The 27936-nt window shown below is 36.6% G+C and overlaps 2 protein-coding genes and 1 non-coding gene across 3 annotated transcripts; 2 read left to right on the top strand and 1 right to left on the bottom strand.

The window, feature by feature from the left end:
- The first annotated feature begins 6160 nt into the window (after nt 1-6160).
- Nucleotides 6161-6268, top strand: LOC141615562 (small nucleolar RNA R71). The gene has a single exon (XR_012529978.1). It is a non-coding gene; the product is annotated as a small nucleolar RNA R71 (small nucleolar RNA).
- A 3025-nt stretch (nt 6269-9293) lies between these two features.
- Nucleotides 9294-10160, bottom strand: LOC141613361 (uncharacterized). Its single transcript, XM_074432094.1, has 2 exons — nt 9577-10160; nt 9294-9462 (listed from the first exon to the last, which is right to left on the bottom strand). The coding sequence occupies exons 1-2, from the start codon at nt 10158-10160 to the stop codon at nt 9294-9296; spliced, it is 753 nt and encodes a 250-aa protein (XP_074288195.1).
- A 15586-nt stretch (nt 10161-25746) lies between these two features.
- Nucleotides 25747-27348, top strand: LOC141611609 (uncharacterized). Its single transcript, XM_074430186.1, has one exon. It carries the CDS (start codon nt 25979-25981, stop codon nt 27080-27082), a length of 1104 nt encoding a protein of 367 aa, XP_074286287.1. The 5' UTR covers nt 25747-25978; the 3' UTR covers nt 27083-27348.
- Nucleotides 27349-27936: the final 588 nt, after the last annotated feature.

Raw genomic sequence — 27936 nt, 5'->3', positions numbered from 1 at the left:
CAAATTATTTAATTATAAACTATGTATAAACTGAAATAGAAATGTAGAGATATAAACTATAAGTAAAAATACCTTAAAAGTAGAGAACTTGTATGGAAGAACAATGTATAACCAAAAACTTGAAATAACTTAGAACCAAATGTTTGAAGAACTACAAGATTAACTAATTTGTAAACTAGTATGAAAACTATTGAGAGAATTATAATGCTTAAGGCTATTGTAAACTAAAACTTGGACGTAAAATTGGATGCAAAGACCTTGGAACACCTCTCCTATTTATAGGAGAGGATAAAGAAACGTAAACGAGCAAGATGCATGCGGCCCCGATCGGGGTTGGGTGGCCCCGATCGGGTCGTGTGTTCCGGGTATTTTCTCTTAATTCCTCTCTTAATTGCGTGAGGAATCCAAAGTTTATACATTAATGCTCCTTAATCACCCGGGTAAATGCCTCATCTATGATCTTTAGAGCTCCCAAAAAGCATCCTAAGCATGTTGGAATCTTATTCTTTCCACCTTGACTTGGATTTGATCATTGGGCCTTGACTTTGGTTGTTGTCAATATTTGCATTATACATAATAATCCATCAATTTCTCCATGCAAAACCCAATCCAATGCTCCATGCTTAGTCCACACTTGGTCTTGATTAGCTTAATGAACTTAGTGTATAAAATGATAGGAAAAAGCCTCTAAATGCTTAGATTCCTACAAAAACATGTTAAGACAAGCAAATACACTAAAACAACAAATATTAGCTTAAGACACTATGATAAGTGCTAAATATCAAATAAAATGGAGCTAATATAGGGGGTGAAAGTATACAAAATATGCACTTATCAAACTCCCCCAAGCTAAACCCTTGCTTGTCCTCAAGCAAGAAACCAAATCCCATCAATTGCAATATCCAAACAAGCTAAGCATAATGATTTTGAAACCCGAAACAACATGGGCAAGGAAGAAAGCAAAGCATGGTTGAGATTTACATGACGGCGTAGCATAGAAAACTTTGAATGAACCTTTAAGCTCTTGCGTGATTTTTTGACTTATGGACTCTCACGGGGCACTCAACTCTTTTTATGTGAAAGGACAATTTTTGTGAATAAACACTCAACTATCCTCGACTTATAACAATGTGCCCGCAATCTAATATGTTAAACATGTCAAAACCAGTAAGCCAAAACAATCAAATACAAGCATGATAAAGAAGCCAAATGGGTAGGAAGAAGGCAATATGTAATGGGTAAGAAGGGGGAACAAATAAATGATAGTAATGTGGACCTAATGTCAAGCTTAGCAACAACCAAATGTAAGGATGCTCAATCCCAATTCTAACCCAATTTTGCAATTCAAATCATAAGAAAAACTCTCCAAAATATGTGTATGGGCCAAAAATTTTGACATATTTTACTTTAAATATTATGATAATCAATCCTACTGCTTCTGGTCCTGGTGTTTCTACACGTGAAAAAAAAAACCTGGGGCGTATCGCTCAAATTATTGGTCCCGTACTGGACGTAGCTTTTCCTCCAGGCAAAATACCAAATATTTACAACGCTCTGGTAGTTAAGGGTCGCGATACTGCTAGCCAACCAATTAACGTGACTTGTGAGGTACAACAATTATTAGGAAATAATCGAGTTAGAGCTGTAGCTATGAGTGCTACAGATGGTCTAACGCGAGGAATGGAAGTTATTGATACAGGAGCTCCCCTAAGCGTTCCAGTTGGTGGAGCAACTCTTGGATTTAATTTTTAACGTGCTTGGGAGCCCGTTGATAATTTAGGGCCCGTAGGGACTCATACAACATCCCCTATTCATAGATCTGCGCCCGCCTTTACTCGATTAGATACAAAATTATCTATTTTTGAAATAGGAATTAAAGTGGTAGATCTTTTAGCCCCTTATCGCCGTGGAGGAAAAATAGGACTCTTCGGCGGAGTCGGGAGTGGATAAAACAAAGTACTCATTATGGAATTGATCAACAATATTGCAAAAGCTCATGGGGGCGTATCCGTATTTGGTGGAGTAGGTGAACGTACTCGTGAAGGAAATGATCTTTACATGGAAATGAAAGAATCTGGAGTTATCAATGAACAAAATATTGCAGAATCAAAAGTGGCTCTAGTCTACGGTCAAATGAATGAACCTCAGGGGGGCACGTATGAGGGTTGGTTTGACTGCCCTAACTATGGCGGAATATTTCCGAGATGTTAATGAACAAGACGTACTTCTATTTATCGACAATATTTTTCGTTTCGTTCAAGCAGGATCGAAGTATATCGCCTTGTTGGGTAGAATGCCTTCCGCCGTAGGCTATCAACCTACTCTTAGTATCTTGAAATGGGTTCTTTACGGGGAAAGAATTACTTCTACAAAGGAAGGGTCCATAACCGATTCAAGCGGTTTATGTACTGCAGACGATTTGACCGATCCCGCTCCTGCTACGACATTTGCACATTTAGACGCTACTACTGTACTATCAAGAGGATTAGCCGCCAAAGGGATCTATCCAGCTGTGGATCCGTTAGATTCAACATCAACCATGCTCCAACCTCGGATCGTTGGCGAAGAGCATTATGAAATTGCGCAAAGAGTTAAGCAAACCTTACAACGTTACAAAGAACTTCAGGACATTATAGCTATCCTTGGGTTGGACGAATTATCTGAAGACGACCATGAGAATTTCCCACATCTTTTCTTCTTCTTCTTTTTTTTTCTTTCTTTTCAGTGCATACTTCTTTTTTTTTCATGCTTTTTCTCATTCATTCATTTTTTCCATCTTCCTTTTCCTTTCTTGAGCATTAAGACCAAGCTCACATGATATTCAAACTTTGAAACAAATCCCAATTGAGCACCCAAACAAGACCAAACAAGCTACTAGCTCAACAAGGTAGGCAAGTTATAATGTAGCTAGGGAAAATTTGTTTGTGAAGGGGTCAAGAAGGCAATTATATTCATGTGAATGGCTCCAAAATGCTATAACAAGTGAATGCATGCTTACCAAGAGATGACATGAGAACCATACTTGTGCGTTTTGATAAAACACACATCATAAGGAGACCTACACTCACCTAAGAGAGACCGGATATGGATGCATCGGTCAAAAATAGGCTCTACCTTACCATTTTGTAGCTCGCCACAAGTCAAGATCAAGCCCATTCGGTTCATTCTTCATCTCCCACCTACTATGTCAAGACATCCCCATGTAGCTAATATCCCAACATGAAAGAATAAATCATTAGCTACAAGCCATTATTAGGATAAGCAAAGAGGAAAGTAAGCTACAAGCAAGCACAAAGCAAAAATTTCTCTCAAAAATTTTTAAATTTCCTACACTACATGCAAACTATTCTATATGCAAATGCAATATCTCCCCCCAAGCTAAACATCACATTGTCCTCAATGTGCCAACTATCCAAATCACCCAATCAAACCATAAAAATGGCTCAAAGCACAAAACAAGAAGGACTAGAGGTTATGTTTAATGGGATGCAAGATCTAAACTAAAATGCAAAGCAATTAAAACTTACTCGACTTGCTAATCTCTCCCAAACTAGAATGAATTCGGGGGGATGTAGATGTTTCTTTGTGATCTTTAGTGAAGAAATGTGAATAAACGAGAAAGAAAGGAGGAAATAAGTACCGTCGAGTATGCTAGAAAGACAGAAAGAAATCTATCTTTTTTTTTTACCCGTATAAAAAGAAGGCCGGGAAATCACAGAACCACGACCCTGATCGGGGCCACCAACCCCGATCGGGGTTGACCTCCTCTTCGGCTTTTTGACTTTTTCCGCATTTGTTTAATTCCTTCTCGTTTCTCGAAAACCACGTCCCCGAACGGGGTTGTGGCATGGGGAAGCGTGCCATATTTTCTTCCAATTCTTCTCCCTTCATTTTCACCTAAAAATCACAAAAAGAAACATCATCAAGTCGAACATTTTATTACTAATCTACAAAAAACAATAAATTGCAGAAAATTAAAAACAAAAAGAAATAAAAGCAATAAAAAGCTTGGGTTGCCTCTCAAGAAGCGCTGGTTTAACGTCCCGCACGACGTAAGAAGCTATTTGATTCAAGTTTTGTTCTTGAGCTTGCTACCAACCAAACTCCATGTCATAGCTCCTTTAGCATTCCGCAACCATTTGAAATTGTTCAAATAAAATTTCCTTTTCCTCTTGGCACTCCTAGCATTAGTGCCCTTAGCATCGTCACCTACAAAACAAACAACACCCATATCGTCCTCTAACGGATCCATTAGTGAGGATCCAAGCATATTAGAGGCAAGAGAAGAGTCCACAGTGCTAAATAAATAACAAGACTCTTGTAACATTGGGCTTCTAATGGTGTTGTTTTTGCTAAAAAAAAACCAGTCATCACCTACTTCCAATGTCAACCTCCCATTTTTCACATTAATTTTTACGCACCCGCGGTGCGTAAAAATGGCCGACCCAATATAATTGGGGTTTGTGAGTCCTCGGCCATATCAAGGATGAGAAAGTCAACGGGTATGAAAAACTTACCAACTTTGACGGGAACATCTTCTAAGACACCTAGAGGTCGCTTTAAAGAATGGTCTGCCATTTGCAATGTAATACTTGTGCATTTTAAAGCACCCATGTTAAGTTTCTCACAAAGGGAATAGGGCATGACACTTACACTAGCACCTAGGTCGCAAAGGACCTTATCAATGGTATATTTTCCTATAGTGCAAGGAATAGAATAGCTACCGGGGTCCTTAAGTTTCGGGGGAGACTTGTTTTGTAAGAGTGCACTACACTCTTCGGTGAAAGCAATGGTCTCAACCTCATTGAAGGATCGCTTCTTTGAGAGGATTTCCTTCATAAACTTTGCGTAAGAAGGGACTTGGGTAATCAATTCCATAAACGGGATGGTGACTTGTAAATTTTTACAAACTTCCAAAAATTTAGCAAACTTACCTTCCTCCTTGTGTTTTTCTAGACGATGAGGAAATGGTACTTGAACAACTTCTTTTGGAGGAGCATCCTCCACATCTTCGACCTTCTCTTTCTCATTGGGAATGCTCACCTTTGTTGGAACGGCATCACTCTCCTTAGCATTAGGAGAGACTTCTTCAACAACCACCTTGTCATCATCTTCGGGCAATGGGGGCTCAACATTCTTGGCATCAAGCTTACTCTTCCTCTTAAGCATCAATAACCGGTGAGGAAATGGTACACGATCTCTAACAATAGGCTCTTCACTAGCCTTCTTCTTGTCATCTCCCCCAAGCTTGGCCTTTTTAACAACCACCTCTTCATCCAAAGTCATGGATGGCCCATCATAGCTTGAACCACTTCTGAAGGAAATAGAATTAACGGTTTCATGCGGTTGCTCACCTTGGGGAGGTAGTTGACCATTCTTCCTTTGAGAATTAGAAGCGGCTAATTGAACCACTTGTTGTTCCAACATTTTGACCGCGGCACTATGAGCTTGATCATTCTTTTGGATTTGAGCCAATAGTTCCCTTTGCATTTGGATTATCATGCCCTCAAGCTTACCACCTCCTTGATTGTTTTGTTGGCCATTTTGTGGTGGATTTTGTTGGTAATTGTTTTGTGGGGGCCTTTGTTGATTTTGATACCCCGGTGGAGGGACATACATTTGTTGTTGAGGAACATAGGTATTTTGTTGTGGTGGGGGTTGAGGGTTAAGCACATTGTTGCTATTGTAAGACAAGTTCGGATGGAATTTTGAATTCGGGTTATAAGTGTTGGAAAATGTACCCGGTGGATATGAACTTTGTCTAAAAGCTTGAAAAGCATTTACCTCTTCCATAGGAGCTCGGCAATGAGCGGCATAATGTCCCGCACCTCCACAACCATCACAAACAATGATTTGGCTTGTTGAAGACACAACATTGAGTTGTTGAGTGGAATCTTTAGCATCTCTCTCCGCCAATTGTTGTTGGAGCAAAGCAATTTGAGCTAGCAAAACGGAGTTGTTAGAGGATTCTTCTTTACCTTTGGGTGGCACAACTCGGGAATTGACATATTGGGCATCAAGAATCGCCATAGATTCGATCGTGGAATGAGCAAGATCGGTGTCAATTTGATCAAACCGCCCATTGTTGGCGGAATCAAGAATCCTTCGGGACTCGACACAACATCCATTGTAGAATGTTATTGCTAGAAACCATTCATCTAGCCCATGATGTGGGCATTGCCTTTGAAGCTATTTGTACCTCTCCCAAGCTTCATATAAGCTCTCAAGAGCTTGTTGGCGGAATCCGGTGATTTGGCTCCTCAAGGTTTGAGTTTTCTCCGGTGGAAAAAACTTTTGGTAAAAAGCAAGAGCCAATGTCTCCCAATTAGTGATTCCCAAGGTGGTGCGGTCAAGGCTATTGATCCAAAGCTTGGCCTTGTCCTTCAAAGAGAAAGGGAAAAGTATTTCCCTTATTTGGGCTTGGGTGACGCCCGTTTGACGGATCATGGAGCAATAGTCACAAAAGTTTTGCACATGCAAATTGGGATCCTCCAAAGGACTTCCTCCAAATTGATTTCTCTCCACAAGGCTAATAAAAGCCGGTTTGATCTCGAAGTCCGGCGCGGTGATTTGAGTGGTTGTGAATCCGGCCGGAAGCATAGCCGCGGTAGGCTTTGAGTGATCGGAAAGTCTCACCATCTTTTTGGTAGTAGATGGTGATGGTGGTGGAGATGATGAACAAGAAACGTCCTCCTCTTCAAGGGCTTCTAGATCGTCCAAGTAAGACTTTCTAGCACTTTTAACTTGTACGGGAGAAGTGGCTTCTTTCACTTCCTTCCAAAAACGTCGTCTCCTCCTAAATGTTTTCTCGGGCTCGGAATCCGGTGAAAGCAATTCTCCACTACGAGAGGACCTGGCCATAAGACAACAATTTCTAGAGAAGTGATAAGTAACGGTCTCAAGGAACAAGTGTTCCCCAAGACAAAGGAAAACAAGATAAAAATCGACAATTCAAAAAGCAATAAAACCGTTTCCCTGGCAACGGCACCAAAGTTTGATAGGCTTATCGCGTACCTATGAAAAGATAATTACCCTAGACAACAAGTTAATGTAGCAATAGGGATCGAACACAAGGAAACAAGAATTACTTCGTGAATTGCTATGAGTAGATTTTTATCAAGGTCGATTACGATTTGGTATTGGTTTGGTTGTTTGATGATTAATAGCAATAATGGTGTAAATTATATAATAAAAGAGAGTCTAAGGGGTTCGGGTCACACATGCAAAAGTAAACATATGAATATGATAAATTCGGTACTAATAACATTGTCAATTGCTTAGGTTTAAGGATACCCACCTTGCGGCATTAGCATCAACCATAGACCGGGTCCTAGAGAAACTCTCGTCCATGACTAGGTCGTCCTACTATACATGATTTGTCTAATTCAATTCCGTGTCTCTCGACTTATAGAACGAATGAACAAACTTAATCATTTGAATAAGGCCTTAAACAACGATTAAACGTGACGATGCAAGCATGTGATAGAAGCAATATGAACAATATTATTATTAACTTATTTTATCATGTTTATATATTAAATTTATGCATGGCTCCTCTAGCCCTTAGACTAGGAAATTTAGCTACTCATACTAAAGTGTAAATTGCAAACTAAATTGAGGGAAATGGTGAACATAATTGTATGATTTATATAAACTAATTGATTTAACATGTGGAAGAATTAAACTAAAGTAATCTAAACAAATTATTTAATTATAAACTATGTATAAACTGAAATAGAAATGTAGAGATATAAACTATAAGTAAAAATACCTTAAAAGTAGAGAACTTGTATGGAAGAACAATGTATAACCAAAAACTTGAAATAACTTAGAACCAAATGTTTGAAGAACTACAAGATTAACTAATTTGTAAACTAATATGAAAACTATTGAGAGAATTATAATGCTTAAGGCTATTGTAAACTAAAACTTGGACGTAAAACTGGATGCAAAGACCTTGGAACACCTCTCCTATTTATAGGAGAGGATAAAGAAACGTAAACGAGCAAGATGCATGCGGCCCCGATCGGGGTTGGGTGGCCCCGATCGGGGTCGTGTGTTTCCGGGTATTTTCTCTTAATTCCTCTCTTAATTGCGTGAGGAATCCAAAGTTTATACTTTAATGCTCCTTAATCACCCGGGTAAATGCCTCACCTATGATCTTTAGAGCTCCCAAAAAGCATCCTAAGCATGTTGGAATCTTATTCTTTCCACCTTGACTTGGATTTGATCATTGGGCCTTGACTTTGGTTGTTGTCAATATTTGCATTATACATAATAATCCATCAATTTCTCCATGCAAAACCCAATCCAATGCTCCATGCTTAGTCCACACTTGGTCTTGATTAGCTTAATGAACTTAGTTTATAAAATGATAGGAAAAAGCCTCTAAATGCTTAGATTCCTACAAAAACATGTTAAGACAAGCAAATACACTAAAACAACAAATATTAGCTTAAGACACTATGATAAGTGCTAAATATCAAATAAAATGGAGCTAATATAGGGGGTGAAAGTATACAAAATATGCACTTATCACCATATGATCAAAAATATCATATGGATCGACACAGGGCACCCCGTAAATAGGTGCAAATTAAACAGACACACAACACGTCAGTTTCAATAAATAATTATAAGACACAACATGATAGCTAAAGTACAACATGCCAATAATACGAATACAACACAATTATACAATCACCACGCCGGTACCGGGACACGCCTACGACACCACACCTCACACAAAGGTACCGGAGATGCCCAGACATACCAGGTCCGGAAGCCAACCGGTTCCGCTGCCAGACGTCGTGTCTCACCCACACGAGTCCCTCTGAACTCAAGCCATTAATGTGCACATTCCTCTTGGAATGGGAAGCTCCAAGAGGCGACTCAAGCGTAAGACGATCTCCCAACCGTCTTACGTCTCCTCAACAATAAGAATCATCACCAACAATTACCAACCATAACATATATCACTAAATACATCACAATATGCCAATATGCCCATTTCATAATGAATATGCAACCTCTTACCAATTTGCCTTTTTTCTTATACATCATGCATCTCAATCAAACTACATGATATAATACAAATCCAACAACATAAGAGACTCACATGATCCTCAAACATTACCACATGATACAAATCCGACTCATATTATGAAAAGGATGCAAAAGACATATAAATATACACACACATTATTGAAACTGAGTAGGATTAACCTACCTTTTAGCAATCTTCATGAACTACTCGAATCTGACCCGAGTCCGTCTCATGAAACCGTCTCATCCTATAAAAACCACACAATACTATCACAAATTATATATCCTACCCTATCATACACTACAGGAGAAAGCAAGAGATCACAATGATGAGCAGTATACACAGGTCCCAGCTGAACAACAGAAAGGCTCACAGGAGTAGTTGCAGCAGCTGTTCCAAGGAGGCCCTCATAGTAACTTAAAAAGGCACTTTGAATTTGATGACCATCAGTGTGAGCAGTACCATACTAGTATTCAATACAAAAAATCTTATTTTTTGCACTTCTTCCTTTCAAAATACTATGAAAATACTTGGTAGCCTTAGTTTTTTGGACAAAGAAACTATAACAAGCAGAATGCAGGTCTCTAAAGACATTGGCAGCTTCTTTTTCCTGACTGATCAAATCAGCATTAGTAGGATCAAGCCTTAATCGAGTCTGGATAACATCTAAGGCTTTACAGGCATGAGCAACACTATTCTCAATATCAAGAAACAGGTGCTTGTTTAGGTCCTTGAGTGGTTTCTTGAGAGACTTAAGTTTCATAACAACTCTAAACATCTTTGTTCCTGACGAATAGGTGTTCCAGTGATGTTGTATACAAGGAAGAAACTCGGGAACTTGACTCCACATATTATAATATTTAAAACTCCTCCTTCCTTTCATGTGACTAGCATCTTGAACCACACAGGGAGTATGATCAAAAATGCCCTCATTATAAAAGTGAGCATAGGAGTTGCCCCTTGCTTGAATCCAATCACTATTGACTAGAACTCTATCTAACCTAGAATAAACTCTAGTCGGAGGATCCTGCTTATTGTTCCAGGTGTAAAAAGAGCCAGCAGCAAGACTATCAAAAAACTGACAGTGATCAATACAAGATTGGAAGTCAGTCATTTCCTCATCAGTTGTTTGTCCACCCAATCACTACTACAGATACAGGCTATAACAACGGTCAAAAACCGTTGTTATATAAAAAAGCGGACGTTGTTAAAGCGTCCGTTGTAAAAGGTTATAACAACGGTTGGTTTTCTTAAGCAACCCGTTGTTAAAACTATTAACAACGGTTTTAAGTATAAAAACCCGTTGTGGAAAGTGTGACTCAATTTTGGGGGGAAAGTTATAACAACGGGTTTTAATATACAAAACCGTTGTTATAACTAAAGACAACGGGTTGTTTGTAAATAACCGTTGTTGTTTGTTCTTAAAAAATAAAAAAAAATTAAATTAAATATTACTAGATGCATGCATAATTACGGCCCGTTAGAATTCCGATGCATGCATTATTACTGACATCACTGTACATATGAACGGATAATATGGAATGAGAAGGGTTAGTAATAAGATTTGAAGCAGAATTATTGAGAGATATGATGATGATTATGGCACAACTTCCTAACATATATATTAATTAAAAAGAAACTCAACCCACGCATTGCCTAGTATAAATACATTGCATTATCTCAACTAACATTTCCATTATCTCAATATATTCATCTCCAAACCCTAACTGCTAAAACAAACTCTACTTAATCTTTCAAAACAAACTCCAAAAACTCCAACAAAATGAATGATTTCATCCTTAAGACTCTTACCATGATCGAGAACAACAACAACTTCATCCGCCGGTTCCTCCATATTGAGGAAAGTTTCAGGAGCTACCTTGCGGATGCTCGATCTGCACTGAAGCACGCCAAAGAAGATGGCTTGACGGAGCGAAAGCGATTGCGGCTATATGACGATATAGCAACTGCTGAACGGAACCTCCAAATAGCCAAGGAGGAGAGGACGGATACGATAGAGCAGAATAAGATCCTCTATGAAAATATAAGAATTGCATTTTTATATATGTATTTTTTTTTTATGTATTTATAAATATATATATATATATTAATTATGTTTATCTTGCTTCTTCATCTTGCTTCTTCATTGTTTTACTAACTAACTAGATTCAAATAACATAATGGTCGATAAAAACACATACATGCAAAAGAAATAAATAGAAAAAGAAAATAATGACGATGAAACTAAAGGATTGTGGCGAGATTTACCTGATAAATACAGAACGTAATAGACGATGAAATCAACAGTGACGGCGAGAAGATAAAGCGACGATGAGAAAGTGAGAAAGAGAGAAAGAGAGTGTGTGTTTTGTATTTGTTTGTCTGTTGTGTTTGTGTTTGTGTTTGTGTATTAAGGGTTGTGTTTTGTGGCTGCAGCAGACTTCTGTTTGTGTGGTTTATAGTATGGAAGGTATTGACAACGGTTATTAAACAACAACCGTTGTGAAATATGTTTTAACAACGGTTGTAAAAAACACCCGTTGTTAAATAAGTTTTAACAACGGGTTTCAAAAATAACCGTTGTGATTACTTTTCACTAACTTTGCGCCAATTTTGCGCCAAATTATTAACAACGGTTGTGCATGTGTGACCCGTTGTTAAAACTAATAACAACGGTTTTATAACCATACCCGTTGTAATTGATTTTTGTAAAATTCGCGCCATACATTCTACAACGTCTATTGTGATTTTCGTGAATAATTGTTGTTAAAGGGTCGTTGTGGTTGCCTGTATTTGTAGTAGTGAATCTTTTAGAAGGACTTAAAGACACAGTTAAAATCTCCACAAAGAATCCAAGGACCCTGAATGTTATTAGAGAGCCCATTCAGAGTATGTCATAGACTCTTCCTCTCACCAGTGTCATTGAAAGCATAGATCATGGTACAGCAAAACTGGAACTTAGTACTTATCTCAACAATATCCATATGAATGAGCTGGGCAGTATAGTGTAGAAATTGAACTTGAAAAATAGTAGGATTCCATAAAACCCAGACTACCTCCAGGATGGCAAGAAGTATTTGTAGACAAGGACCATCCATCACACATATTAAGTCTTATAGAATTTAGAGACAAAGGCTTAACTTTGTCTCAAGGAGACCAAATAAACCCACTTAATGAGTATGAAGAAACCATTTAACTTGTTTTTGTTTAGCTGGGTTATTTAGTCCCCTAATATTCCAAAAACCTAGGCTATGCATTACTCCCAGGAGGGAGTAACACACTACCACTTGTACCAACCCCAACCCTAGGTGTCTCACTAGGCAAGGTAGTGCCAATACCCAGCTTAGAAGCAGCATTGTTAAGAGCATCCTGAAAAGTATATTGGCTAAGGGTGGTTGAATTCTTTCCTGCTCTGATAATCTCTTGTCGGCTAAAAGTAATAGGAGGTCTGGCAGGGGTATTAGCCTGATTATAAGTGCCATTTTGTGACCAGGTAACCTGGAGTTTGTGCTGAATCTCCTCGGGTGTTGTCACAGCAGGAGTACCAGGCACAATGGTAGCAGGAGAAACTGGCTTAATGGGTTGAGACACGTGAGATACAGGTTGTACTTTCTTAGGAAGCCACTTCTGAGTGGGAGGGGGAGGTTGTGTAGTAACCTTAGTCCTGGGTTTCCTACACTTATCACTCTCATGTCCTACTCCTCCACAGACAGTACAAACAATGGGTCTCCATTCACACTCAACCTGAATTTTCACAACTTTACCCTCTTCATCTAAAAATTTAACCCACTCAGCAATTTTTATACCAAAAAGCACTTCAAGTAAAACACGAGCAAAACCCAGTCGAGTCTTGTCCATAGTGGGAACGTCACTACGAATGTATTTACCCACAAGTTCTGCAATCTTTGGTAAACACTTCCCCAAAATTTTAAGGGTAAATCCATTAACCTAACCCAAATAGGTACAGTCTTAACATTATCCTTAGTTAATTCCACTTTTTTATGCCAACTCTTAACAAGTAGAGGCTTGTTATCAAAAATATAATGTCCCTATTTGAGAATAGCATCTTTACTCTGTTCATTCTGAAACCTGACCAAAAAAATGCCATTGGGGAGAAAGGATACCTTATTTATGGAGAAATTAGCCCAGATACGGCGAATAAAACATTCAAAAACTTACAGTGGAGGATTTTCACCAAGGACAAAACAATAGACAGCAGGTTTCCAATAGTTCAGCTCATCTGCAACATCAGCTGCTTTAAATTGCAACAAATCCTTAGGTTCTTCAGGAATACTTGCCAAGCTTTGGTTTTTCTTACCCTGGACAATCCACTCCTCAGCATTCTCATCAACTTCAACGTGTTCAAGGTCAAAAGGAGCAATCCCAACCACTTCATTCACATTGTTCTCCTTAAGGACCTTCGAAGGTGAAGGTCCAGTTTTTTTGGGAATAGGTTGTGTAGAGGACGAAGAAGTAGAGATTTTTTTTTGTATTTTGAGTAGATTTAATGGCGGAATTTGGTTTAGATGACGAAGCTCTCGTCATTATTGCAAAGACGACGGCTGATTTACCTAAGATTCAGAGCGCTCTCTCTCTCTAGATTCTCTCTCTTCATTTTAAAGGCTCGATAACCTCGTACTTGTTTCCTAAGCATGAGCTCGACCTGAGGGTTAGTCGACCGTGCTTTATCAAATGTGATCTATGTGGGGACACAGGCCCTGAACATACCCTAATGTACGAGTGCAAAGATTGCAAGTTGTACCTACACCCTGGCTGCACTAAATAACCCTTGTACTTGGCCCACCCACTTCACCCGCCGCATCACTTGGTGCTTAAGCCATGTGGCCTAGATACCAAAAGTTGCTCCGGTTGTGGGGAGTTGATAGAAAATATAACTCATACAAGTATAATTGTAAGCCATGTGGCCTTGATTTCCACCTTAGTTGTATCTTGCGCCATTCAAAGCTCGGTATAGGTCAGGAAGTTAAGCGACACTACTACCCTGGTCCGTGTATCGCTTTACTGCCTGTCACAAATTTGATCTTACCCAACACCGATTGGAAGAAGCCTCATCCCTCAGGATTACGGTGGGGGATAACAAAGTATACTCTAGACTCAAGTGACCAGGTAATTAACGCATTCACTTACAACTGATCCAATCCACACAAGGACCATTTATGATGGACGTCCAACTCTGTAAGAAATTAAGCTGCATATCAACATTCTAGATGCTATTAAGATGATATGTCACTTGAACTGATTTGTGATTGTCCTATGGGAATTATAAAGTACTTCGTTCTGGTTATTTGTTTACCTTTAATTTTAGCACAAAGATTAAGGAGACGGGAGGGGATCATTTGTGGGCGTTGTTATTTTGTGATAAGTGGACAAAAGGTTATGTGGATGATCAAATTACCCTTCAAAAATATATTTATTCTTAATATAAAAAGGTAAACAAATGAACAAGACACTCATAAATGAAATAGGTAAACAAATGACCGGAACATGTTAAGATAATATGTCAGTAAAATTAGCTAGCTAACTTGGGTAGCTTGGTTTTGGGTAATCATTAATCACCTAACAATGTTTTGACATTATATGCAAGAATATACTAATCCAGATGTCAATGCACATAAGATTATACTATACATTTGGATGAATATGTTCATAAAGTAAGATTCTGCAAAATAAGATTACACCAACAGTCGTCAACGTCATATTTATAGTCCAAATTGAATAGTATAACGCATGCATAAAGTTCTAAATAAAGTTACACCTTTTTCGCATATATTGGTTCAACTCATCTGATTTGACAAAATGACAACGGTTGAGATAAAAATATTCTCCACACATGACAACAGTTCTGCCAAAACCGTTGTCCAAATATACAACAACGAACACATGAAAACCGTTCTTATTTTATATTTTATAACGGTTTTATGTAAACTGTTGAAAACGTATGATAACGGGTTTTACAGGACCGTTTACAAGTTATATTTTATAACCGTATTATGTAAACCGTTGACAAAATTTTGATAACGGTTTTGCAAGACCATTTTCAAGAAAATATTTTATAGCAATTTTGTTTCTAATAGTTGATAATTTAGAAAACACGGTCATCGACGGAACCATTGTTGAACTTTGTTTAATAACGGTTTCTCTGTAAGCAGTTTCTCCTAATTACGCGCTTGATGTTTCCGTCAATATTTGCGCAACAATGATTTATGTCCGTTATTATATGTGGTAAACCGTTGTTATACGGTCGTTTTAAAGCGCAGAATTGGCGTAGTGATCACCACAAAGTCAGTGGGAATAGATAGAGTTCACACCTTAACCAGCATGTCCCTAAGGACTCCAATTGGAGACTTAATTGTTCTATCGACAAGCTTGATGGTTATAGAAATGCGAGATAAGCTTTTGATTCCAAGTCTCTTCACAATGGCAAGTGGTATGACACTCACACTTGTCCCTAAATCACACAAGGCATTGTCAATTTTTTGGTTCCCAATGGTGCATATGATTGAGAATCTTCCGGGGTCGTCGAGCTTGATAGGCATTTTGCTTGATATGACCGAGCTACACTCTTCCGTCGAGGCAACAAGCTCATGGTCATTGAAACTCCCTTGTTTGAGATAACTTCCGCTAGGAAGTCGGTGTATTAAGGCTTCTCTTCCGTGGATGGAAGGATGGGTTCCATCTTTTCCACCAAGTTCATGAATTTTTCGCATCGTGAGTCTTCACTGGCCATCTTCTCCTTTGGAGGAAAATGTAGAGGTGGCACACATGGAGTCTTTGGGCGAAATTCTCTCTCTTGGTCGGGTGACAAAGACTCATATGTTTCTACCTCGAGTTATATTACCTATCTTGGGCGAAATGCTCTCTCTTGGTCATCCAAAAAGCAGCGAGCTCTTGCTCAATCTTCCACTGAAGCTGATTCGTGCCTTTGCGACACCACATCTGAACTCACTTGGCTGCAGTCCCTTCTCACGGAGCTCTGTGTGCTCCCACCCGGTCCACCCATCATTTATTGTGACAACTTGAGTGCGACTCATTACCCTGCTAACCCAGTTTTCCACTCAATAATAAAACATTTGGCTTTAGCTTTTCATTTTGTCCATCAGCGTGTTCAACAGGGTTCTCTTCGGGTGCAAAACATTTCTGGTGATGATCGGTTAGCTAATGTTATTACTAAGCCGCTGTTACATTCCCGTCATCGTTTTCTGCTCTCCAAAATTGGCCTCGCCTTTAGCTCATCCATCTTGCGGGAGCGTGTTAAAGATTTTCCTTAATATCTTTATTATTTGATAGATTTTATAAGGGGAGAGTATTTCATAAACGTACTTTGTATTACTGATAATAATTGTGTTGTTGTGATACGAATACATAATAAAAACCGTATTTTTAGTATTGGCTCAAGCCTTAACCTAGATCTAGAATATATCGTACTAACTTATTCTGCAAGACTGACATAATATAACTTATAACTTATACGGTAAGATATATGATATATTCTAATATACCATATCTCTTACTCCTTCCTAATACCCTCCCTCAAACTTATGGTAATTTGACCCAAATTTCCATGAGTTTGAAAATACAACAATAATTAATAAGGAAAAAAAAAATGTCGACTTTTCTTCGTCTTCATTGTCGTTTTCTCATCAGTGCGTCTATAACCCGCCGGCCACAATAGGTGCGTAACTCGCCAGTACAATAGTGCGAAATCAGACTCGCCAATCAATACGTGCGTAACTCGCCAGTACATACGACTATACGCGGGGTAACAACCTACTATTCATATAAATAAATAGTTTTGTCTTCAAGACAAAGATAAACAATGCGCCTCGTCTCACGACACGGGGAAAGACAGACCAATACCAGTATTTCTTTCATGGTGCGATGTTAGAAAATTGCATACAACAATTCCCCCTGAATTGCAACCACGCGCACTTGCTTACTTGCATATGGAACATGCACACAACTTGTGTAAATACCAGGGTATCTCACGATACCGCCTACTTCACTAATTTTTTTTAAAAATAAATTTAACAACATAATTCCCGCCGTTGGGTACACATATCGATCAACAACCCACCGGCAGGGCAGCAAAATTTGTGTAATTTAGGCCTCACGCTGGCTCTGATACCATGATAGATTTTATAAGGGGAGAGTATTTCATAAACGTACTTTGTATTACTGATAATAATTGTGTTGTTATGATACGAATATATAAGACCCGTATTTATAGTACTGGCTCAAACCTTAACCTAGATCTAAAATATATCGTACTAACTTATTCTGCAAGACTGACATAATATAACTTATAACTTATACGGTAAGATATATGATATATTCTAATATACTATCTCTTACTCCTTCCTAAATCTAGCATAGTATCAGAGCCCATGGCTAAAGACCTGGGTTACATGGGCCAAAGTTTGCAGCCGGACGAGCAAAGTTGCTCAGTTGAATTTGTCCGGTTTGAGTTAATAATGGGCCATGTTTGTAGCTGGACGAGCAAAGTTGCTCAGTTTAATTTGTCCAGTCTGTGTGAAAAGTTGGGCCTCACATGTGAGGGGGGAGTGTGAAGAAACCCAAAATTTCATATGTGAGAGTTGTCCCACATTGATAAAAGAGGAGAAGAATTATCCCTTTATAAGGCAAGGGGCGACTCCCTCTATTGCCAATTGGTTTTAGAGTGGAACCCTATTGAGCCTACGTTGTGGACTCTTTCTCTCCGTTTGGGTGCGGCCCAGGCCCGTTGTTAAATTTAACATTATTCCTTAATATTCTAAGATTAGCTTCTTTACCATAAAAATTGTAATCTTGTGTAGCAAGTAGTCATTCTTTAATTTGTACGTATACGCGAAAGTGACAATTTACCCCCTTAACTTTGTTCAATGGTGAGATTAGATCCCTTAGCTTTCAATTGTAGCAATCAAGCCCCATAACTTTAACAAAAAGTGAAATTTAACCCCAATTTTTATTTTTCACTTAAATTTCAACAAAAATTCATTTTATATTTATATTATACAACTAATAATACATAAAATTACTAATTTTAACCTTCTTAATTTATATAAGTTAGTTATTCATCTAAAGAATAATTTTACATTCATCTATATTAAACAAAATAAAAATATAATACAATTTTATGAACTATTCTTACATTTGGAAAGACGATTTGTCGAAATTAACAAATTGTCCAGAGATCGTGCACTAGAAATATTGACCGCTCACTTTCGTGGGCCTTTTAGAGGTATTCTTGGTATGAACGAAGAAGCTCATTTGGGTAAGTACTTAGGTTGTCCTTTAATTGACGGTAAAGTGACTAAAAATATGTTTGAAAGTATTATTAATTCCTCATGCGCTCAATTGTCGAAATGGAAAGCGAATTCTTTATCGCAAGCAGGTAGACTGGTTCTTGTTAATGCTAACCTTGTCGCGAAAGGAACCTTTCAAATGCAAAGTTTCCTCCTTCCCTCAAGTATCCATAACAGATTAGACAAAATTAATAGAGACTTTTTATGGAATAAGAATCCTTCACAGCGTTCTCCTAATCTAATTGGTTGGCATAAAGTTTGTTTACCAAAGTCTCTTGGCGGATTAGGAATAAAATCCTCTGAAGTAGCTAATAAAGCCCTTCAAATGAAACTTTTATGGAAAATTCTTATGGAAAAGGATAATATATGGGTCAAAGTGGTAACTAAGAAATATTTGAGAAATTGTTCACTTTTTGAACATAAGCCTAATTCAGTCTGCTCCTGGCAATGGCGTAAACTCATGAGTATTCGGGACATGTTTAGAAAGGGGTTGAGATGGCAGGTAGGTAATGGTAGTAATATCAGTTTTTGGACTGACAATTGGGTTTTTTCTTATCCTCTTACTAGAAATAGAAATGGTCATAGTAACCTTGATTTAAATCTTTTGGTTAGAGATTTCATAACCCCTGATAAACAATGGGATGTCAGTAAGTTATCAGATAAAGTAAATAACAATATTGTTAACCAGATAGTTAATATTCCATTGTCGCACAATGATATTCCAGATACCCTTCTTTGAGGGTTGTCTGTAGATGGAAATTTCTCGACCAAAACAGCGACATGGTTAGCACAAGGCTTGTTCGATAGAAATATCGATAAATGTGAATTTTACTGGATTTTGAAACTAAATGTTCCTCCAAAATTGAAATTTTTTCTTTGGAAAACTTGTATAGATGGTCTCCCTACAAAAAGTAGGCTTCTAGAAATCATATAATTATCCCACCTCAATGTGTTTTGTGCAATCATCCAATTGAAGATAAAGATCATTTCTTTTTCAAATGTTCCTTGATTGCATCAGTCATCCAAGACATGAATATCATTAGTTTTAACAATGTTTTGGCAATATACTATAATATTGCAAGTCAGAACTTTATAGAGAAACTTAATCATCTTAAGATCTTAATTCCAAAAGCCAATTTCATTAAGATTGTATTTATTTGGTGGAATGCATGGTTCCATAGAAATGACATTATTTTCAATGATGTTCATTTTAATATCAGCAAACTTATCCTTTTATGTAATAATTGCATCAAGATTTGGAATGAAACTAGACATAAGGATCTTAACAATCCTGATAAAGACGTGTCGGTTAAAAATACTATTAGTAAAGAAAATATTTGGTGGGAGAAATCTAAAAATGGGTTTCTAAAGCTAAATTTTGACGGATTAAAAATAGATGGTAATAAAGCTGCTTTAGGATATGCTATAAGAGACCATAATGGTAAAGTCGTTTTGCTAGGAGCAAAAAAGTGCGGATCTAATAGTATTCTTGTCGCTGAAGCTCTCGCTTTAAAAGAAGGCATTTTAGTAGCTAAATACTTAGGAATCTCGAAGTTAATTGTAGAAGGTGATAATTTATGTGTTATCAACTCAATCCGTAGTAATTGGCAAATTCCTTGGGAAATTTCTTGTATTGTCAAGGTTGTAAAATTAGATCTTCAGTTCTTTGATGAAGTGATAATTAAGCATTGCTTTCGTGAAGCCAACAAAGTTGCTGACTTTATGGCTTCTATTGGACATTCATGTCCAACTCTTTCGAGCTGGTTTGAAAGCCGGTGGCTTCAACTTACCTCTATCATTCGAAATGATGAGATAGGTTGGTCCTACCTTAGAGGATCAATCTAGTTTTATTACCTTATCTAAAAAAAAAATGTTCTTACATTAAGAATAAATTGTCTAAAATTGTAAAATTATAAAAAAATTGGATTGTATAAAATTTATAGATTGTATAAAATTTATAAAGTTATAAAATCTACCTAGTATAAAAGCTAGGTTTTTTAAAGGATTGTGATTGGTTCTCAATTTTTTAGTTGGGGTCCACTGTAAAAAAAATTCCCTGAAATTACTCACCCACTTTCTTCAACACAATTAATTATACTTTTTCTTACTTTTTAATATACTCAATACTTTTAATTGAAAGTTATATTTTACGGTGTGTTATATTATATGATATGGTGATATTATATGATACTCCCTCCAATTCTATGTATTCTTCCCCTTGTTTGTGGGCACGGAAATTAAGGAGAATAATAAAATAAGAGTAAAAAGTTGGGTGGGGTTTGGTAATTGGAGAGAGGGATGAATAATTATGAGTTAAATAAGAAATGGTGGGGTCAAAATATTAAGAAAAGTAATAAAATATGAGTAAAAGAGTTGGGTGGGGTTTGGTGATAGGAGAGAGAAATAAATAAAATAAGAGTAAAAGTTTCCAAAATAAGAAAGGGGAAGAAAACCTGAATAATCCGTTTTAGGAAATAGGGAAGAATATATAGAATAGGAGGGAGTATATTGTAATATATGATATTTAACATCTCAACTCTTGCTCTTATTTAATTAGCGATTTTACATAAAACCATACATTATAATACAATATGAACATCCAAAAATTACAAATTTCTAATACATTATGCACATCCAAAAATTACAAAATGCTACAAATAATCATTTCAAAACATCAAATTACAAATTCCTCATCAAACTCATGTGTATTCCAGAATTTAACTTCAAGCTTCTTCCTCACCTTCTCCCTATAAGGTATCCATTCCAAAATACAGAACACAAAAATATATATTTTAATTAGTATACAAATATTTAGTTTTATACAAATATTTATAATAAAATTTGTACATTTACAACATTTTAATAAAAAACAACAAAACTCATCAGATTTATGAATTTTCTTATTCATAGTTTATAAAAATAAGCAACAATTTTCACAATATCTACGATACATATATAAAAAAAATCACCAAATTTTAAATCAGGAAATAGTTTTATAGAAATTTAAAAAATCATCAGATATCTGAAATTACTATTATAAACATAATAAAAAAAATGTAAAATTTAAAATTAAGAGATCTATGATATTAACTAATAATTCACTAATAATTTTATAAAAAAAATCAACTTTTTAAAAATAAATAATAATCAGGTAAATGATATATTTACTTAAAAATTTATAGAGAATTAAAAATAATCGAAGTAAACGAATAAAAACGAGAAAAGTAATTTAAGAAGTGTAAAAATAATCTAACAAGTTTAAAATAATTAAACACGAATTGTGATAATTATACTGCATGCAAGTAAAAAAAATGAAAGAAATCAGACCTCTAAAAGCTATCAATCAATGGTGCCATCTTTGATGAGGATCTAACTAAGAAACGAAGCTAGGATCGTGAGAGGCACAAATCTCGCTTGGGATGGTGATGAAAATTGGAGATTTAGGAGAGTTAAATGCTGATAAGAGGGAGTGAGGTTAGACGAGATTATAAATGAGAGAAGAGGATGATTTGAGTTTATTATGAATGAAATAAGAGGAGACGCGGTGTCGACGGTAGTGTTGTCAAATAGAAAACTGAAATAAGAAGGGAGGGAGGGAGGTCAGACGAGAGTTTTTATAAAATGGTGGGGTAGGGTTTGTTGATGGATTATTTATATGGGAAAATGGATAATGTTGTTAATTGTGTTATGTTATGGGTCAGGTGCTTGCATTTTCAAATTATGAAACCAATGTTTACTCGGCCCAATGGGCAATGGCCCATGTATTGAGCATTCATGAAAATTCGATAATGTAAGTTATGTAACCCGATTCATATTATGACGATATATTTTGATTATATATAATCCTCTGTCTAATACTTCCTCCGTTTTTATACGATATACCCATTTGTTGAATATATGAATGGAGCATTTTAATAAAATGAGTACATCATATGAAAAATGAAGGAAGTATATATTAGTACTAAAATTTCACCACACATGACATTAACACTTAAATGTGCGTGTATAATGTTTTGAAATGTATAATGTTTTGAAATATATGTTTTAAATTATTAATCTAAGGAAAAATTACAAATAACCACCATGTATTTGCGTTTTTTACAAATTATCACCCCGTATTTGTATTTTTACAAATAACACCCAATCTTTGCCGTATATTCCCCAATCACCACCGTATTTTTACCCCGAGCATCATTTTTCTTAGTTTTCGACTTATTAAGTGACGATTTACGCAAAATTTCTAAATTACCCATATTTTCCCTCATTTACTATCTACAGCAGTCATTAACCCAATAAATTTCATTTTCCCCAATTCAATAAACCAAAATCCTCAAATTCATATCATAAATTTCTCCAAATCATTAGCTTCTCACTTCTCAATATAATTTCTTCAATGCTGATTAATGTGCCCACAAGATTTTCTGAAGTAAATAATCCAGTTGTTGCAACTGCTACAATTTCAATAGAAATATTGTGTATTTAAAGGGAGACGGTGCGCATGCTTGAAATACCAAGGATATGTGGAATAACAATGCACTTGAAGATATAGTGAGGCAGACTACTCTATGCATAATTCTGGAAACATAGGTACAGATAATGTACAATTATATGTTCCTCAATTGAATTTCATCTATGAGACACTAACATTCAAGATGCCATTACCAATATTAGCTCACCATTTGCCAACTTTTCAATCAGATTTAATTATGGCACTCGTTTTGACATTATTCTATATGGACTAATGGGTAACATCGACATCGTTTTGCTGCCAAGTTTATGATTGAAGAGTGAGAGGCTAATGACATTGACATCGTTTTGCTGCCAAGTTTATGATTGAAAAGTGAGAGGCTAATGATTTGGGAAATTTATGAAATGAATTTGGGGGTTTTAGGGTTTATTGAACTGAGGAAATTTATGATATGAATTTGGGGATTTAGGGTTAATGAATTGGGGAAAATCAAATTTATTTGGGTAATTAGTGTGTTGGAGTAAGGAAATGAGGGTAATTTGGGAATTTTGCGTAAATTGTCACTTAATAAATTGGAAACTAAGAAAAACGATGCCCGGGGTAATAATAAAGTGGTGATTGGGGAATATACGGCAAAAGTTGGGTGTTATTTGTAAAAATACAAATACGGGGTGTTAATTTGTAAAAAAAAACGCAAATACATGGTGGTTATTTGTAATTTTTCCTTAGATGAGAGTCATAATGAGAATAGTTGTTTTTTATTGGTTATATTATTATTTTTATTGATTATGTTTATGGTGTTTGTTTATGTGATTGGGTGAGATTATGAGAAGGAAGGTTGAAATAGAGGGTTAAAATTTATTGTTGTTGTGTGAAGTTTTTGGCAAAATTATCATCTTATGATAAAATGATGTTTAAGTCGTGCGTTTTCGACCCCTGCATTTTTTTGTTGCACGGGTTTAAGCCGTGCATTTTCGACCCGTGCATTTTTTTTGCACGGGTTTAAAACTAGTTAAATTTTATATTTAATTAATTGGATTATAAAAATGAATTTTGGTGGAATTTCATAAAAAAACAAATAATGGGGGTTGAATTTCACTTTTTGTTAAAGTTATGGGGCTTGATTGCTACAATTGAAAGTTAAGGGGCCTAATTTCACCATTGAATAAAGTTAAGGGGGCAAATTTCCATTTTCGCGGTATACATACTCGTCGTCTATCATAACATATGAAGGCTATGTTTGGCAAGTCATTTCAGGTACCTGATTTGACCAAGCAACCTGATTTGACTAATATTTCAGGTAGTTGTTTTACCTAGTGCTGTTTGGTAAAGTCATTTTAGGTACCTGAAATGAAAAGCTGCTCCAGGTAGTTTTTTAAAGTTTCAGGTAGCTGAAATGTTCTACTTTACATATTTACCCTTTATTTAAATTAATTTATTATAATTATTAATGTCCTTTTATGTCATTTTACAAAAAAATCAGTTATTTTTTCAGTTAGTTTTACCAAACACTTTACAATTAATCAGTTACCTTATTTGTTTCCAATTTTCAGCTAGCTTTTTAGGTACCTTTTTAATTTCAGTCTCCTTATCAGGTTTCAGGTACATTTTCAGGTAGCTTTTGAGTCAGTTTTACCAAACATAGCCGAAATCATCAATGCAATATTCAATTGCATCCAATTCTTTAGACTTTTCACATTGACAAGTCTCGGCTAAAGAATTTCACTTGAACTACGTGGAAGTAACTTAATCACGATAGATGATAGTAACGGTATCCGATTTGGCCACATTCACAAATTTTCAATTTTCATTTGTGATGGCCAAGCTATACAAGTCAAGTCAATTTTTTTTTGGAGCAATAGTTGACTCAAGTCAAGTCAACGTTGTTAATGCAAATATAAAAGGGTTAATTGATGGAAATAATCCCAACTATTACCCCTCTTCTTAAAATAATCCCAACTACGATTTATTTTGGAATAAACTCAACTTTTGATAGTATATTCTCAAAATAGTCTAGGTGACTTGCTACTTGTTCAACCAGTCTTTTTTTTTTTTTTGTTCTTTGTAAATATATGACCAAACACAAAGCACTCTTTGTTATCATAGAGATACAGAAGATTCATACCATTAACAACCAATTACAAATATAAAATGAAGAACAAAAAGAATTTTGTGATGATAACTAGAGCTACAAATAGATGACGAAAGTGATAGTTACTCTCCTTTTTCTTCTGCTTATCTCACACTCTTTAATTAAAAACATAAACATATGTGTTTGAAAATAAAACCCCAAAATCAGATTGTATTTTGTTTGTTGTATATTGTCCAAGTAGGCCTAAATATTACCGTGTGAATCAATTGGGCCAAGAAAAGTAAGGAAGTGGGACTCTGGGAGGCACGAATAACCAAGTCCTAAATCAATTTTCTTTTTGTTGTTGAATCTGGCTATGGTTTTGTTTGATCGAACTTGTAATGATCTCTATCTTTGTTGATGATGATCCAATTTTTACTTAGATTCACATAATCTTTTAAAAAGAATTGGAGATTTCAGAGAAAATTTTAGGGTTTGAGGGCTTGATTTTTCTGGGTTTAATTGGTTCGAAATTGATTTTGATTCACATAATCGTTGAAGGATGTTATTGAAGGAGATGGTGCTAGGTGTAAAGTAGGTGGTGTTAGATCGGTGATGGGGGTGGTGATGATATCTCTAGCAGCAGTGGTGAAGCGGTGATGAGCTGATGATGGTACTTGTAATGTAGAATGGTGGTGGCAGTAAAGAGGCATGAGAAGATGGTAGTGGAAAAGATGGTGGTGGAATGTTGGATTAAAGAGGGGTTGTTATAATTGTAATTTATAATCTGGAGTAATTAAAAATTGAGAAACAAGAAGAAAGGAGGAGAACAGTTTAGAAAAGGATGAAGGGGAAGAAAATCATAAAAGTGAGGGAGGAAAGAAGAGGTAACCTAGAAGATAATGAAATTTACAGGCGACAATAGTTAAAAAAAGAGATGATAGCAACTGGAGTTAAATGGTGGAATAATTTGGAGTTTTACGGGATATTGGATAATTTGGATTAATATAAGCAGTACCACTATAGTTAGGATTATTCCCATTAATTAACCCAATATAAAATGGGAGTGAATGTGTAATACATGCATTACTGAGTTAACAAACAATCAACAATCAAGAATGGGCACCAAATCCTTGGTAGAGAAAGTAGAAAAAAACTTTTGGGGAATGGAGAGGTATGAGTTGAAACTCAAAGATAGAGCACTCGAGAAAGAGAGGAAAAGGGAACGAGAAACCAATCCACAAAACTCAACCGCCGCTGAGATCATACAACATTTCTCACATTCCCACCCTCTTACTTACATACAACCAGGTTACCAAAGATTCGAGTGCAATACTTGCGAGAGGAGGGGAGAGGGAAAGCGATATCATTGCGCCCAATGTGAATTTGACCTGCACCTGGCTTGTGCTAGTATGGACATCACCTGGCTGGTTCACCACATGCCATCAGAAGAGATGGCTGCCTATGGGGTTGATCAAGAGACTATTGTCAACTCCTTTGCCCATCCTGCTCACGATTTGATTACAGTGTACAAGAAGGAGTCCTTCAAGTGTGGCCATTGCAATGACTCGGGCGATGGACTACGACTCTGTTGTCATGTCTGTGATGTCCAGTTTCATCGGGTCTGTGTCAACAACCCCACAAAGATAACCTCTTACTTGTTTCCTGAGTATGAGCTCCACCTCAAGCTTAGTCGACCATTGTTTACCAAATGTGGTCTATGTGGGGACATGGAGCCTACGAATAGCCTAATGTACGGGTTCAAAGAGTCCAAGTTCTACCTCCACCCTGGCTGCACTCAATGGCCCTTGTACTTGGCCCACCCGCTTCACCCGCCCCATCCCTTGGTGCTTAAGCTATGTGGCGTTGATGCCAAAAGTTGCTCAGCTTGTGGGGATTTGATCGGAATGTACAACTCATACAAGTATAATTGTAAGCCCTGTGGCCTTGATTTCCACCTTAGTTGTATCTTGCGCCATTCAAAGCTCGGTATAGGTCAGGAAGTTAAGCGAGACTACTACCCTGGTCAGTGTATCACTTTACTCCCTGTCACAAATTTGATCTTACCCGACACCGACTGGAAGAAGCCTCATCCCTCAGGATTACGGTGGGGAATAACAAAGTATACTCTTGATTCAAGTGACCAGATAATTGACGCATTCACTTCCAGCTGATCCAATCCATACAAGAAACCCAACATCTATGATGGGCGTCGTCCAGCTCTATGTAACAAATTAAGCTGCATATCAACCATTCTAGATGCTATTAAGATGATATATCACTTTAATTCATTTGTTTGTGATTGTCCTATGGTAATTATAAAGTACTTCGTCTTGATCATTTGTTTACCTTTGGTTTTAGCCCAAAGATTAAGGAGACGGGAGGAGACCATTTGTGGGCGTTCTATGTATGAATATACTAATCAAGATGTTAATGCACATAAGATTATACTATACATTTGGATGAATATGTTCATAAAGTTATTTTAATGGTTGCCCAATCCTTTTACTTGCATTAGATCTGATAACAGGTTAGTCCACGCCGGGTTGAATCAGGTGTCTCATACAATTGGCTGATTTGGGTTTGGTCGCTTTTCAGGTCGGATCATTTTTGGACAAGTGATTACAAGGAATTTATTTAGTTAATTTGACAAAAAAAAGTGTGCTTCAGTGATTACAAAAACAAAAGAGTTAGTTCACATGAATCACATCTCCTAGCCTCTCTATCTTATATTCATATCCTCTATTACGTATCAACTCCGGAAATATGAACATTAGACAGTGTCTACGCATCCATATACTGCAATACAATATGAACGAAAAATTCATTGTTCCGGAAATAACAATTGACAGTGTCTATGTTTCCATATTCTGTAAGCATATACCCCATTGTGTTTGGAGTGTCATGCTGATTTATTCAACTTTATTCCAAATTTCATTGACTCGTTGAGAGAAAGGTGGAACTTGGCGCGTTGACATCATAAGTTGAGTGTGTCACATACTAAGTCAATCCCAAAACAGGATAACCA

Source organism: Silene latifolia, chromosome 11 (genome assembly GCF_048544455.1).
Source record: "Silene latifolia isolate original U9 population chromosome 11, ASM4854445v1, whole genome shotgun sequence".
Lineage (NCBI taxonomy): Eukaryota > Viridiplantae > Streptophyta > Magnoliopsida > Caryophyllales > Caryophyllaceae > Silene > Silene latifolia.
Note: the sequence above shows the minus strand (reverse complement) of the source record. Positions and strands in the feature narration are given on the sequence as shown.

Coding starts and splice junctions, on each gene's coding strand:
- LOC141613361 (XM_074432094.1), bottom strand. CDS start 10,160: ATGACTGACTTCCAATCTTGTATTGATCACTGTCAGTTTTTTGATAGT. Junction 9,463..9,576: donor CAAAAAACTAAGGCTACCAA/GTATTTTCATAG, acceptor TGCCTTTTTAAG/TTACTATGAGGGCCTCCTTG.
- LOC141611609 (XM_074430186.1), top strand. CDS start 25,979: ATGTGTAATACATGCATTACTGAGTTAACAAACAATCAACAATCAAGA.